We start from the raw sequence: 14,482 nt of genomic DNA on the forward strand, positions 1-14,482 counted from the left end.
CTCCAAGATATCCAAGACAGACTGTAAACTAACACGCATACACACACATGTGTGTGCACTAACACATGCACACATAACCCATGCAAATGCAATCCACATACACTGATCCGTGTGTCTGTATGCATGCATGTATGTGTGCCTGTGTGGGTGTTGTGTATGCGTGCTTGCGTGTGTGTGTATGTGTATGTGTGTGTGTGTATGTGTATGTGTATGTGTGTGTGTATGTGTGTGTGTGCGTGTATGTGCGTGTGTGTGTGTGTATGTGCATTTTGTGTGCTTGCATGTGTTTGTATGCGTGCGTGTATGCGTGCGTGTTGTCTGTTGTGTGTGCGCGCGTGTGTGCGTATGGCACTGAGCGGCTACTAAACCTCTGTACCTTGACAGACGGGGTCTGCGCTCCGCGCTGCCCTCCCATTGAACAGTTCACTCGCTCTAATAAGAGACACATTGCAGAGCTCAGCGCAGCAGACATACAGACGGACACACAGCCAATCCGTGCGCGTACGCACACACACACCCTCATGATTATTATTATTTTTTCCCCTGCCCTTCGAAGGAGCAATTTGTGGTTGGGTTGGAGGGGGGGGGGGGGGGGGGGGGGGGGGGGGGCAGGGGCGGGGGCGGGGGCAGGACAGGCCACTTTTTTCCATCCTCTAAAATCACAAGCAGAGTTGGACTCTTGAACACACAAACACACACACACACACACACACACACACAAAATAACACATGAAACACACACACGCCCACACTGACAGAAAGACAGACACACTCTCACCACACCTATTTGAGTGCGAGCCTCGGAGAGCAGTCTTGTGGCTTTGTGGTTGGTCTCCATTAACAGCGGTGGCTAGCACCGTGCTAGTGCACTGGGCTAGCAGTAGGCTAGCAGTAGGCTGAAACACCAGATGGCTTTGCTTTCATGCCTTTAACTTCTGACACGAGAGCAAGTTATAGGCTTCTTTAGCGCTACGAAAACAAGCTATTTAAGAGCTAATACTGCACGCAGTGAAGACTTTATGGAAACAATAAACTTCTAAAGGTGAATTACCGACTTTGGTAGTTTGAACTGTTTTTGTTTTGTTTAAAAAAATAATTATTATGGACTTAGAAATTGAATATACAATGAAAAGATATTGAAAAAATAGTTTAGTCAAAGCATTGACTTTGAAGACAACTTAACTATGAGTCATGCATTGTTTTGTACTAATTAAAAAGTATTAAAACGGTGCAACTTCAAAGCGGCATGCAATGACGTTATGCTAGATTCGAGTTTAATATGTCTCCCACGAATATGTAATATGTTATGCGGATTGGATTGAAAACCTTTCTACTGCTAACCGATTACTATGGGCAAAGAGTTGTTCCTTCAGCTTGACAATCTAAAGCAATCTCTGAATCCATTGGCTATTATCTGATGACGATTTACCCCTTGGGATATTGTTCAAATGTTTCAGGGGAAGAGGACATTTCAGCTCTATGTACTGATATCAAAGCTAATAAATGGCTCAACGGTTTTCAGATTGTAGTCGATGGTCTCCGAGCTTGTTACTCCCCACATGGACTGTTTGCCCTGACGCAACAAAAACCCGCTCAAACGTGATTGGTCAATACTTCTAGTGCGACAAATGTAAACCAGATCCCTTCCGCCACCAAAAACATGTCCCCCTGCCTACATGTTCTGCATTAATATCAGAATCAGATTATGGAGTTACCATCTAAAGAAACTGTTAGTTGGAGATGCTTTCTCAGGTCTCTGAAATTCTAGTGTCTAGAATAGGGAATCTTCGCTTGAGGATGCCTAGAGGTACGGTATATTGTGGACATTGGGGAATCAAACCCAGAACCTTTGGCGAGAAGTCAAACAACCCTGTGGTTTTACCCGGGACCCCATTTATTTATTTGAAATCAAACCACCATCATAAATAAGCAATATATCATGCTTAAAAGATGTTGAAAAATTATTCAAATGCTCTTTCGAAAAGTGTTTAGTTTATCGCAACCAACTGAAAATAAAGCGTTTGATTTCTCCAGGGGCATTCATATTATTCTCGTGTCTTGCTGTTGAAAACCATGCAAAACACGAGGCCCATCCCCTGCTCGACCATCAGCGATAAAAGCTTCCGCGTGTCTTTGCGTACACGTAGATCATTGACTGGCAAAAGGGGGCGGCACTCTACCTGAGGAGGGGTGTGGCCTTACGTCAGCTTTCTGCTGCCCCCCCAGCTTCAGGTCAGGTGACCCCAGGTAGGGCGCCGACTCAGAGGTTGGGATAGACTGCACTACCCAGAACGCACCTGTATGTAGTCCAGGATGAGCTGGTGCCTCTGTTTGGCTCCGGACACCTCCACGTCGGTAATGGCCTCCCGCAATGCCTGCTGGGTAATGAGGGCGTCCAGGTCCAGCACGGAGGATAAGCGACAGTACAGGCTGATGAATTTCTCCTTGTAGGCCCAGAAGTGGACTAGGGGGTGAGAGAGCGAGAGAGAGCGAGAGAAAGAGAGAGAGAAAGAGAGAGAGAGAGAGAGAGAGAGAGAGAGAGAGAGAGAGAGAGAGAGAGAGAGAGAGAGAGAGAGAGAGAGAGAGAGAGAGAGAGAGAGAGAGAATAAGAGAGAGAATGAGAGAGAATGAATTTCATTGGTTAACAGGAGTATCGCATCCAACAAGAAACCACAATCCACCACATTGGATTATTCCCTCCCTGACACATGTAGGTATGCAGTTTTAGTATGCAGTTATTAATAGAGTGATCCATGTCCATGCTGTTCCATCCACGCAGCAGACCAGACCTGCGGTTAACGAGTGATCACAGCCAGCACAGAGAGGGTAGGGACTTGGAAACATGCATGGATATCAATAACCAACCACCATGATTTGGCTGTCAAAATACTAATTAATCTTCATCACATCATCCAAAGAGCCGTAATGTTGTGAGAAAGTCAGACACAAAGAGGAACAAAAAAAGTAGACGTTGGGGAAACTATTTGCCTCTTCAAACGGCTCAGCGCAGAGTGGAGTCGAGAGCCAGCAGGGTCTCAAGTTGTGAGAATAGTTTTGGATTCAGCATTTGTGTCATTCACCCCCCCCCCCCCGCCGCCACCCCCACCCCCCAGGTCGCTAGGCTCCAACATGGGCACAATTGATCTTCAACTTCTCTGAGAAACTAAAGCCCTCTGCTATTCTACAGAAAGTCTGGTAACAGTTCACAATAAGGGTACACTAACTTCACCTAACCCTAACTATTAAGTTACAAATGTAGTAAGAAGCATTCAAATATAGTGTTAGCCCAAGGAGTAGGGTTACGGTTGGGGTTTTGTGTGTGGGGTTCGTTAGGGTTTGGGTTAAGGTTGGGGTTAGGGTTAGGGATAGCGGGTTAGGGTCGACCCCATCACCCAATAATGTGTCAATGAGGTCAGGGGGTCAACATGAACCCTTAGTTAACATGAACATCATTAACTTACTTGATTAATATCTTGAGCTCTATTTGTAAACATAAAAAACATTACTAAACGATACTAGACCAATAGTTAACTATTATTTAACTGTTGGTTAAAGTTGCATCTTGTACAATTGAGCTCCTCCCAGTTGGGAAGGGGGACTTTCAGCATCCAAAGAATTCAATAACAGTGTTCCGTCCGCTCTGACTGGCTGTGAACTGTACGCTTGTTTTTAAGAAGGAGAGAGATACGGGCTGGCCAGCATTTGTTTTTTGCATAATAGATCAGTTATAGGATGTGAATTTATGATTAATGAAATCACTATTGATCAGCATTGGCTACAGATACGTCCATGTTATTTTATGTTTGAGCTCGTTGAAACGATACACCTTTGCAACTTGGAGGCTTATTCCTGCATTAACTGATGTAAATTACTGTTTACTTCATGAGCCCATTTTGCAAAGCCTCCCTCCCTCTCTCTCTCTCTCTCTCTCTCTCTCTCTCTCTCTCTCTCTCTCTCTCTCTCTCTCTCTCTCTCTCTCTCTCTCTCTCTCTCTCTCTCTCTCTCTCTCTCTCTCTCTCTCTCTCTCTCTCTCTCTCTCTCCCTCCCTCCCTCCCTCCCTCCCTCCCTCCCTCCCTCCCTCCCTCTCTCTCTCTCTCTCTCTCTCTCTCTCTCTCTCTCTCTCTCTCTCTCTCTCTCTCTCTCTCTCTCTCTCTCTCTCTCTCTCTCTCTCTCTCTCTCTCTCTCTCTCCCTCTCTCTCTCTCTAAGAAAGAGGAGAGGAGTTGTGCTGTGTTTGTGTTTAGAGCAGGTCACATCCCAGGTAGGACCATCTCTTCTGCCTCCGCAACAGATGCTGTTCATGAGGACTTGTGTGCAGAGTGGGATAGAGAAGCTCCGGTCATACGTTATGCATTTAGTGAACAAATTAATCTATTTAATTCACAAAAAAACTAAAGTATGAATATGCATACAAGACAATGTTTGTTAATGATTCACAGAAGGATAGGACTGTAGTAACAATTCATCAGTTTGGATATTTCTATTCATATACATACTTTTAATTATTGTGGGCATATTTTAAAATACTATTTAAATCATTATATCCATCTATCATATATATATATATATATATATATATATATATATATATATATATATATATATATATATATACATAAAAAATATATATATATATTTATATATATTTTCTCTTTTAATTAATATTATTTCAAAATCAGACATGAGGAGAAAGTTGTAGCGAGCAGAGAGAAGCCACAGCAGTCTCCAGTCTGTCTGCTGTGTAAAGCAGGGGGAGATATGGACGAAGCTGTTGATTCGCCCACAGAATCCCCAGGAAACCCACAGGGTCCACCAGCCTGGTGGGCAAGACCCAGGGGGTACAGGGGGAGGGGGGCATGCGGTAAAGTCCAAAAGGGAGAGTATTGTGAGCATGGACGTTAATGAGACATTAATGTGCTGTGTGTGAATGTGTGTATGTGTGCGTACATACGCCCACATTTTGTGTGTCGAGCAAAGGTACGCATCTCTTTATGCTTGCCGACCTGTATATGTGTTACGACTGTGTCGCTGTGTGTGTGTGTGTGTTCGCCTTTGCGTGACTGCGTGCAAGCCTGCTTGTGTTTTTTGTGTGCACCACTGTTTACATGTGCAAAGTGAGTACTTGCGCACGGGCGTGTGTGTTTGTGTATGTGCGTGTGTGTGTGTGTCCGTCCCGCTGGAGACTACAGACTGATTTAGTGTGTCTCCCGCTAGACTGCGGGGGGAACAGATAGGAATCTGTGGATTCTCCACTCCGCTACCGTCACTGAGCTAACACAGTGCAGCCTGTGCACCTACACTGGCGACCATTGTAGGAGCACACCTACTCCCCCCCCCCCCCCCCACAGACACAACCCCACCTCTCTCTCTCACACACACGCACACACACACACACACACACACAAGCGGGTGCGGACACACACACGAACATGTGCGCATGACAACACACAAACACACATGCAGACACAAACACATACGTGCAGACAAACCCACACACAAATATGCATGCAGACACACACACACACACACACACACACACACACACACACACACACACACACACACACACACACACACACACACACACACACACACACACACACAAATCCTCCAACTCTCTCTAAAAATTAATCCTGCAGAGTGCCAGTCCTAAATTTGTGTATTTGTATATCATTTGTACACATTAGTTAGTTTTTTAAAGCGTCCAAATGGAGCCTGAGTGAAGGGGTTGGTTTCTATTACTAATCTGCTCTCACGCTCTGGATGTTTAAAGTGGTGCCATAGAACTAGTCCCCGTTTAAGGAGCTGCTCAGAGAGAGAGAGAGAGGGGAGTACTGGGAGAGGGACTGAGATGGATGGCGAGCCAAGATAGAAGCCCAAAGCACCTTGACAGAGATACAGAAAGATATACAGCAAGAAAAAATGTCTTACAGACAACCCCGAGACATGGAGCGAGGTAAATACCAAAACCTTGCCAGATAAAGAGTTGGAAAAAAGGCTGCAACAGACAGCAAGGAAAATGGATAAAAAGGTCTCGCTACAAATAGTGAGGCAGGATGGAGAGAAAGAGAGAGGAAGGGAGAGGAAGAGCAAGAGAGCACGACGGGGACAGAGACACTAAGATAACGGATAAGAGAAACCCAGATCCAATCCTATCCTCCGGCGAGAGACGAGAGGAAAAAGACCTCACACCATGAATTCCCTCACACCACACACACCACGGGGGTCCAGCCGCCCGCCCCCTGCAGCAGCGGTCCAGCGCAACAAGCACGGCTCGGCCAGAAACCAGCACGCCCCTTCAGGTCGGGCCCCGTCCCGCTCCCAGGGTGAGCGGGGGGGGTCACGCATCGATCGCTCCGGTCAAAGGGTCCACAATGGACGCCGATAAAAACAACCCAGAGTTCCTTATTGAAGCAGCTGCTGGGTGCCCGTTGCTGATGCCTTCTACGTGCATGTCGCAAGGAGCTCAGTGTTCAGAAGGACCCTGTGTGTGTAGCGCTGTGCATGTGATGCACGGGACAAATAACACACTTTGACTTTGCTGCACTCTTTCCGACCCGGCAGGTAAAAAGACAGACGCGTTCCTCTTTGTGGCCGGTTGACGTTGGGTAAGCGGACATTGAACCATTCGTGAACTATTCCGCAAACTATTCGAAGAGGGGTCTTTTTGGAACGTTGGTTCACCGGAGAATCACGTACGAACATGTACAGTACGCCTCCGACACGCAAGGGGATTATTTTCAAGGGATGGGGAGATTTCCCTCAAGTACCGTTCCACCTCACTACACCTCGCTACTTAACCTATAAACCGACGTGCGGAACCGGTCAAAAATAGGGCCGGTTAGCCGGTTAACGGTTAACTGTTGACATCCCTAATCCGTTCCCAGTGTGTGCGTGAGCGTGTGTGTGTGAGTGTGAATGTGAGTGTGTGTGTCCGTGTGCGCGTGTGTGTGTGTGTGTCCATGTGTGTCTGTGTGTCCGTACCCAGTGTGTGTGTGTGAGTGTGAGTGTGTGTGTGTATGTCCATGTGTGCGCGCGCGCGTGTGTGTGTGTGTTTGCGTTTGCGTGTATGCGTGTCCGTGTGTGTGTGTGTCCCTACCTAGTTCGAACATCTGCAGCGGGAGGTGCAGGAAGCCGGAGTGGGGGGTGTAGGCGTTGGCCTGTCCCGGGGCGGTGCACACGTCGTCCGACGAGGGCAGCAGCAGCAGGAAGGAGACCCCGTGGCCCAGCTCCAGCACCTCCTGGCCGTACACGCGGAACTGCTTCGCCTGGCGCCCGGGGGAACGCACACACACACACACACACACACACACAAACACACAGGAAAACACACGCACAAAGACACACACACACACACACACACACACACACACACACACACACACACACACAGACACACACACACACACACACACAGAATACATTTGCGTTAATAAACCGTTAACTAATTGTTCAATCATCATCTACTAATTGTGTTCATGCCTAATATGGTGTCTTTGATCACTAGGGTATTATTAAATAGGGTTAGGCTTGGGTTAACACTACCCCATTAACCCTAACACCTATATAGTAGTCGTTATTACTGCATCAACTCATTCAAATGAATGGTTAATGAATGTACTCTAATTGTAAAGTGTTACAGGGCATAAAATAAACAGAATGACATTAATGACATTGTACATTCAAATTAAAAAATCTTCAAAATGTTTTAAATTTGTCTAACCCCAGACTCTCCAGTAAAATGGCTTTGGACAAAAGTGTTAGAATGAGAGCGATTAGATGACAACGACCTAACGGCCGAGTCAATGGAAAGCTCTTGGATTCACCACAGGAACAAGTGGTTCTTCTGCAGCATCGATACTAATCTTTGCTTATCTCAAGCCAGCCAGAGAGTAAGAGAGAGCGAAAGTGAGAGAGTGAGATACAGCGCTACGGAGAGACAGAAAGACGGAGAGGGTGTAGAGCAGGAGATAGGCGTAGGCGAAGGAGGGGGAATTAAAGAAAATGCTATCTCCATTATTCATGGTCTCTAGCACTGACAAACAGCAAGTAACAAGGGAGCGGGTAGATGAGAGAGAGAGTGGTAGAGAGAGGTAGTGAGGGAGAGAGAGAGAGAGCGCTTGAGAGTTTGTTTGTGGAAACAGCTTTGCTTTGGCGTTTCAGCAGCGATTACACAAAATACTAACGATCACTTTATGAAAAGAGATTACGCTCGCCTCGCCAAGGATGAGAGTGAGGTGTTAATGAGATTAGCGGTGAGTGAAATATATATATATTTATATATATATATCCGTGAGTGCTCTTATGTGCTTGAGTCTATTGTGTGCATTTCTATTTTTGTCCAGGTGATGGTGTTGCTTTCCCCTCAGCAAAAGTCTTCTTGAGCTGTAATTTACCTGTGTGCTTGCGTGAGTGAGTGTGTGCGTGCGTTCGTGCGTCTGTTTACCTGGAGCAGAGGTAGGTTGATCACCTTCAGCAGGGACTTTAGGGCCGTCTGCAGTTCGTAGTACAGCAAAGGGGTGTGGCCATCTATCCTGGGCCCCGCCCCCTCGTCCTCAGCCTCCGCCCCTTGACCCTCTACCTCCGTCTTCTCCTCCTTCTCTGCCTCCTCTGTGACAGACTGGTTCTGGAGCCAATCCCATTCTTCCCTGCATAGGGTTGGGGATACATCACATGGTGAGTAAGGGGTGCATGGGGGGGGGGGGGGGGGGGGGGGGGGGGGGGCGGCCGTGCGTCGATCATTTCCAGAAAGGAATGCGATGAGTCAAGTAACCAACAGACAGGAGAGCTCTCAGTGGGTCAATATCGGAGAGAGAAGCAGACACGACTCCTTCTGTCAAATCAATCGATTCATGTTCAGGCAGATAGCTGTATAAATAGTGAGCAGAAGGCCAAGCGTTCTCCCTTGCCCCTGGCCAACACTCGAGACAGATCATAGTGTTGGTTAACAGTGATCCCAAATGGAGAACACTTGGCCTTGAGGATCCATCTCACTCAAGCTTCCCTCGACAAATATGCCTCCTCATCTTCGTCTTCCTCCAGGGTGTGCCTCCTCCTACTCAAGTCTTTGCAGCGTTTTTTCTTCCAACTGTTGCGCTGAACCCCTCCCTTCCAGTTCCCTGTATCGTTTTTCCCATTAATAGATCTTGCCCCAAACTAATCTCATACTTTCTGGTACTTTTTTTTTTTACGACCACAATTAAGCATTCTTTATCCCTAAAGGCCTCTCTGGACCCCCTCTCTATCCATCTCCCTCTCTGCCCCCATTCTCTCCCTCCATCTCTCTCTGCAGCTCGTTCTCTCTCCCTCCATCGTTCTCTTTCTCTCCCTATCCCCTACTCCATATGTCTCTCTCTCCCTCTGCGTCTCTCTCCCTCCATCTCTTCCCTCACCCCTATTCTCCCTTCCTTCATCTCCCTCTGTCTCGCTCTCTCTATCGCTCTCTCTCTCCCTCTATCTCTCCACCTCTCTCTCTCTATATATCTCCCTTGCTCCCTCCATCGCTCTCTCTCTCTCCATCTGTCCCAGCAGGTCTCTCTGCGGCCTCATTGCTCCCTGAATAGACACAGCATTCTCCTGTCCCCCCCCCCCCCCCCCCCCCCTCACCTCGTCTCTCAACGACCAAAGCTGCCAAATATTTTCAGAATAATCTGAGCATGAAACATGCATTGGGGAGGGGAGAGTGGTCAGAACACACACACACACAAAGAACCACAGCGGCCAGCGTTCCTGCAAGGCTTGCGGGGGTGAGATTAACAGCGGGGGACAGAACAGCAGCCCGTTTTGTACTCCCCTTTCTTTTTGTCTCTCACTTCACACTTTTCAATCTCTCTCGCTCTCTATCTCTCTCACTCTCTGAGGAGGAGGAGGAGGAAGAGGAGGATGAGAGGGTGTAGGCAGAAGAGGAGGATAACAAGGTGATGGGGGAGAAGGAGGAAGAGGAGACTGTGTAGGCAGAAGAGGAGGCCAATAAGGTGGAGGTGCAGGGGGAGGAGGAGGAGGAAAAGGAGGAGAGGGAGCGGCAGAAGAGGAGGATAAAAGTTGGAGGCGGAGGAAGAGACATCGGGCCAATACAGCTACCTGCCTGGCCCATGGGGGCACGCCCTCAGATCAGATGGGGCAGCCCTCAAGAGCGCGGTGTGGGCATGCACACACACATATATAACAGGAGCAAGACACACACACACACACACACACACACACACACACACACACACACACACACACTCCTGGTCGCTGTTGTAATGCAACTCCAGCCAGGGCAGATTAGTGTCCCTGTGGTGGAGAGAGAGTGGAGAATGTGTGTAATGTGGTGAATGCCAGCAGACAGCATCTGACTGCTCTCACAGCTCCTGTTACACACACACACACACACACACACACACACACACACACACACACACACACACACACACACACACACACACACACACACACACACACACACACACACACACACACACACACGTACAGCCACAGATGCACATACATGTATGCACAAAAACACACACACACACACACACACACACACACACACACACACACACACACACACACACACACACACACGTACACAGACAGACAGAAAAGGGCACATTCACATTCACACACACACACACACACACACAGACAGCCTTCGCTCTCCTCTGAAACCCACTTCAAATGCCATCCACAGGGAATAAATAACATTATTATCGATGCCTACAGCAGTGAGTGTTCGTTGTTTCTTTACTCCCTTTTTTCATTTGAGAACCTGAACTTTTTGTTCACAGACAAGAGGTGGCAGTCAGAGATTTCCTTGAAAGCTTCTCCCTTAAACGCTTGAGACAAAATCCATATGGGTCTCAAGAAGCAATACCAAAAAACCTGCTCTGTGAAAAAAGAAGGAATCAAAGTGAAAAGCCTCGTTCTTCTGTTTGACTATGTAGCCGTTACGCAGGCACTTATCCAAAGAAAATCCAGAGTGAATTACTATCCGTGTTTAGGAGCAGTCAGGAGCTAGTCATCTCAAGAATGCCTACAGGTAGGCTGGGGACAGCTGGGGGATCGAACCCAGAACCTGTGCAGCTTGGAGCAACACACCCTGAGCCACCGGGGTCTCAGCCACTATCTGAGACCCCGAGATAAGGTCCCCATCCATCACATGATATTAAAGTGAAACAGGATCTCTGAATAGTGCTTGAATAGCCACAGACCCACTGGGACGTGGCAGTTCCTGGGATAAATACGCTGAAGTAGCCCGGAGGCACCGTCTATTGGCTGCGGTGCGCACTGCTACGCGCACGCTCCTTTGCTCAAGAGGCCCCGGGCACCGAACCGTTCACGATTGACGACCCAGTGGCTTGGGCGTCGCATCGTCAAATCGAATATTGCCTTCCTCTGGTCCTTATCTTATGGGATGTTCTCGGGGATGTGGAAATGGGAAGAACCTTACTTGTATCCGTACTAGTAAACCCCCCAACCCCACACACACCACACCGCAGACACTTATCGTTGGTCACCTAGGAACCAGGTGAGATATTTGTGTGTACCAATCACACTGTCGAAGAGAGCTATTCTCAAAGCGCTACTCACGCAGCAAACTCAATGACTCTGCCTGCGGTCAAAGCATATTGGTCTAGAACGCACCAAGGTCCCTGCAACCAAGACTACATCAGTAGTGTGGGGAAATGATAGTTCATCTGGGACTACAACACGGTGTCATTTCACTGTTTAATTATTCAGTCCTCCAGAAGCTGCCCAATGCATTGATGCATTTCATCACGGGGCTGAAATAGGTCAGGAGTCTTGCTCAGAGGATGCCTATAAGCAGGCCTTCCAGCTGGCAGTCCAAACCCACACCAACACCACAATGGTGAGTTCAATTGAGGACCTTAAAGGGATCTAGTTGGGGACCTATATGTGTGTTCTTTATGTCGACAGTGAAACTTGAAATGAAAAATGTATCCGTTATTTATTATTATCAGTGAGGGAAATTGGATCATTGCAACCCGCAAAAACACTTACGTACGTTAGAAATTGAGGTTGGACGAAGGTTTCACAAGGGGATAATAATTAGCGTGTTTCTGGAGCAGCCTGTCCACACGGTGTTGATTTGATTTGAAATTCTTGAAACGTCTGTCCGGGCCAAGTCAACATAAGGCAGAGTTTGTGTTCAAAGGCGGTCACCATCGCCGCCTCCGGCAGCATGTTAGCTCAAACAAACACCAAGCCGAAATAAAGTGAAAAAACAACAACACACAGACTTTAAAATATTAATCCAATATCAGATGCACGGGACTATCTTTGGCACGGCAGGGTCACCTGGAGACGTTGGCGTTCTCCCGGACGCGCACGTGACAGAGCATGTTGGGCGACCGCTGGGACACCAGCACCTTGATCTGGTCCACGGAGCTGCTGAGCTTTAGGTAGCCCAGGTACAGGCCCGGGGAGAGCCGGTGGGCACTGCGCCGCTGGTACCACAGGATGTCCTGCCGGGGCGGACGGCAGAGGGGAGGGACACAAGGGACAGGTCAGCTCTATCTTCAATTCAACTTTATTTGTATAGCCCTAAATCACCAATACAGTCTCAAAGGGCTTAACAGGGTAATTTTTATGATTTTTATGGGCTTCGTCAGGATTTGTTTTGTTGTTGATTCACAAAGTATGGCGATAGAGAAAATAGGACTGTTGAATCATACTGTCGTCCTCAGAGGTTGTTACATTCAAAAAGGTGCAGCATTGATTTTATATGTCCTTATCAAGTTTTTTATGATGTTCGATTGATATCACATCCGGTAGAATTCAAACATGTTTAATGTCCCGAAACAAAGAATGACTTGTTTATCGCAGATTGATTGATTCGCCACTCAAAATAAACATAGCAGAGTCCCACCAACAGTTTGTCTGATACAACGACATCACAACGAGAGAACTACTGAGGAAGACGGAGAACTGCAACTCAAATCAATATACTTAAATCAAATATCACCCTCGTTATGCTCATATAAAAGTAACCGAAAGACAGGAAAACAGAACCTCCCATCCATAATAAAGCGTGAGCTAACTCGGCTTGGTTCCAGCGCCTCCCCATTAGCGTGTTCATTTCCTGATCCTCAAACAGTGGATTATAATATAATACAGCGATGTCCTAGAGGGAACTGTTGGCACATCTTTATAAGCACACATTCAATGGCCCCAAGACACTTCAAAACATTGATATCTTTTTTTTCTCAATGGTCTGGTCTGGTGTTGCCAAGCAACCAAGCATGAGTGTACACACGGTTGGGTGTCTGCCGCAGACATTAGACCGCCTGTTTGAATCTAATTAACACCGCCTGGGAGAGGAGCCCTGGGGGGTATCATTACACTAACGGGATGCACTACCGTCATATATTATACATATTTAGACTTACAACTACTAATATTTGCGTATATCTCAGTTTGCAATGGTTTCGTTCAGCCTCGTGAGCCCATCCTGATCCCGGGAGTACAAAGTAAAAACTCTCTTTCACTCTGCGGATCGGCCTGGCCTCGAGCCCGACAGGATTTTCCGAAATTCAACAATGATAGGAAGAATCAGTGCTTCTTTCAGGAGTTAAAAAGGAGCGCCGGAAAAAATAAGTATGGTGAAGCCCGAAGAGGGTCTAGCAATCAATGGACTATTGATAACTGCTTTTATCCAAACAGACTAATTAAGTTGAAAGACGAACCGAAATTGGAACTAAAAGGTTGTTTCTCTCCTCCTACTTTGTTTGCAGATGGGCTGTTTCATGAAGGCGGCCAAGCCCAACCAATTTACAAAAAATACCGTCCTGTCATGGGCACAAAAATGACGACGCCACACCAAGAAAGAGCCCAAGATGTCCAGTCCCGCCGTGCGCTGCCCCCTGCCCCCCCGCCCCCCCGCCCACCTGTATGGTGATGATGAGGATGTCCAGGGCGTAGGGCTCCTCCGGCGTGGACAGGGACTTCCTCTGGCTCTGCAGCTTGGTCACCTGCATCCACTTCCCGCTGAAGAACGAGTACTGGCTCTCCATGTCGCGCACCGTCACCAGCAGCACGTTGCCGTGGCGATCCTTGATGGGCTCGTAGTGTACCCGGCCCAGGTTGTGAGTTCCCAGGAGGTTCTGGAAGAGCCAATAGGTCCAAAAATGTTTTGGGGGGGGGTATCTTACCTTTTGTAACAATTAAAATGAATGCAATGCTGATCTCTCTTTCTGTGATGACCTTATGCACAGGTAAAGTCTGGCCCGTTATATTTTAGATGTGTGCAAAATGTGCTTTTTTCGCATTTGATGAATCGTGGGTTGATTATTCTCTCATTTCTAATTCTGACACTTACATTTTAGTACTTCGCTTTCAAATGATACATTTTAATACCTCTAGAACTAATCCTACAGCTCATTGCATTTGAGGAATTTAAGAACATTTTATGTTTTACATTCAGGCCAATTAAAAGACTGACAGTGCACATAAAGATGATCTATGATGTGCAACACACTG

At 47.3% G+C, this 14,482-nt stretch overlaps 1 protein-coding gene across 3 annotated transcripts in view; it reads right to left on the reverse strand.

Moving 5' to 3' along the window:
• ankfn1a (ankyrin repeat and fibronectin type III domain containing 1a) overlaps window positions 1–14,482 on the reverse strand; it is a 100,172-nt gene that overhangs the window by 11,620 nt on the left and 74,070 nt on the right. For all 3 annotated transcript variants that reach the window (XM_030340193.1, XM_030340194.1, XM_030340195.1), the window contains 5 exons: window positions 13,891–14,106; window positions 12,302–12,468; window positions 8,445–8,646; window positions 7,098–7,266; window positions 2,298–2,464 (listed from right to left, as the gene is read on the reverse strand). In XM_030340193.1, coding sequence (XP_030196053.1) covers window positions 2,298–2,464; window positions 7,098–7,266; window positions 8,445–8,646; window positions 12,302–12,468; window positions 13,891–14,106 — 921 coding nt within the window. The remainder of the gene's footprint in view (window positions 1–2,297; window positions 2,465–7,097; window positions 7,267–8,444; window positions 8,647–12,301; window positions 12,469–13,890; window positions 14,107–14,482) is intronic.

The sequence above is a fragment of the Gadus morhua genome, chromosome 18 (genome assembly GCF_902167405.1).
Source record: "Gadus morhua chromosome 18, gadMor3.0, whole genome shotgun sequence".
Taxonomy (NCBI): Eukaryota; Metazoa; Chordata; class Actinopteri; order Gadiformes; family Gadidae; genus Gadus; species Gadus morhua.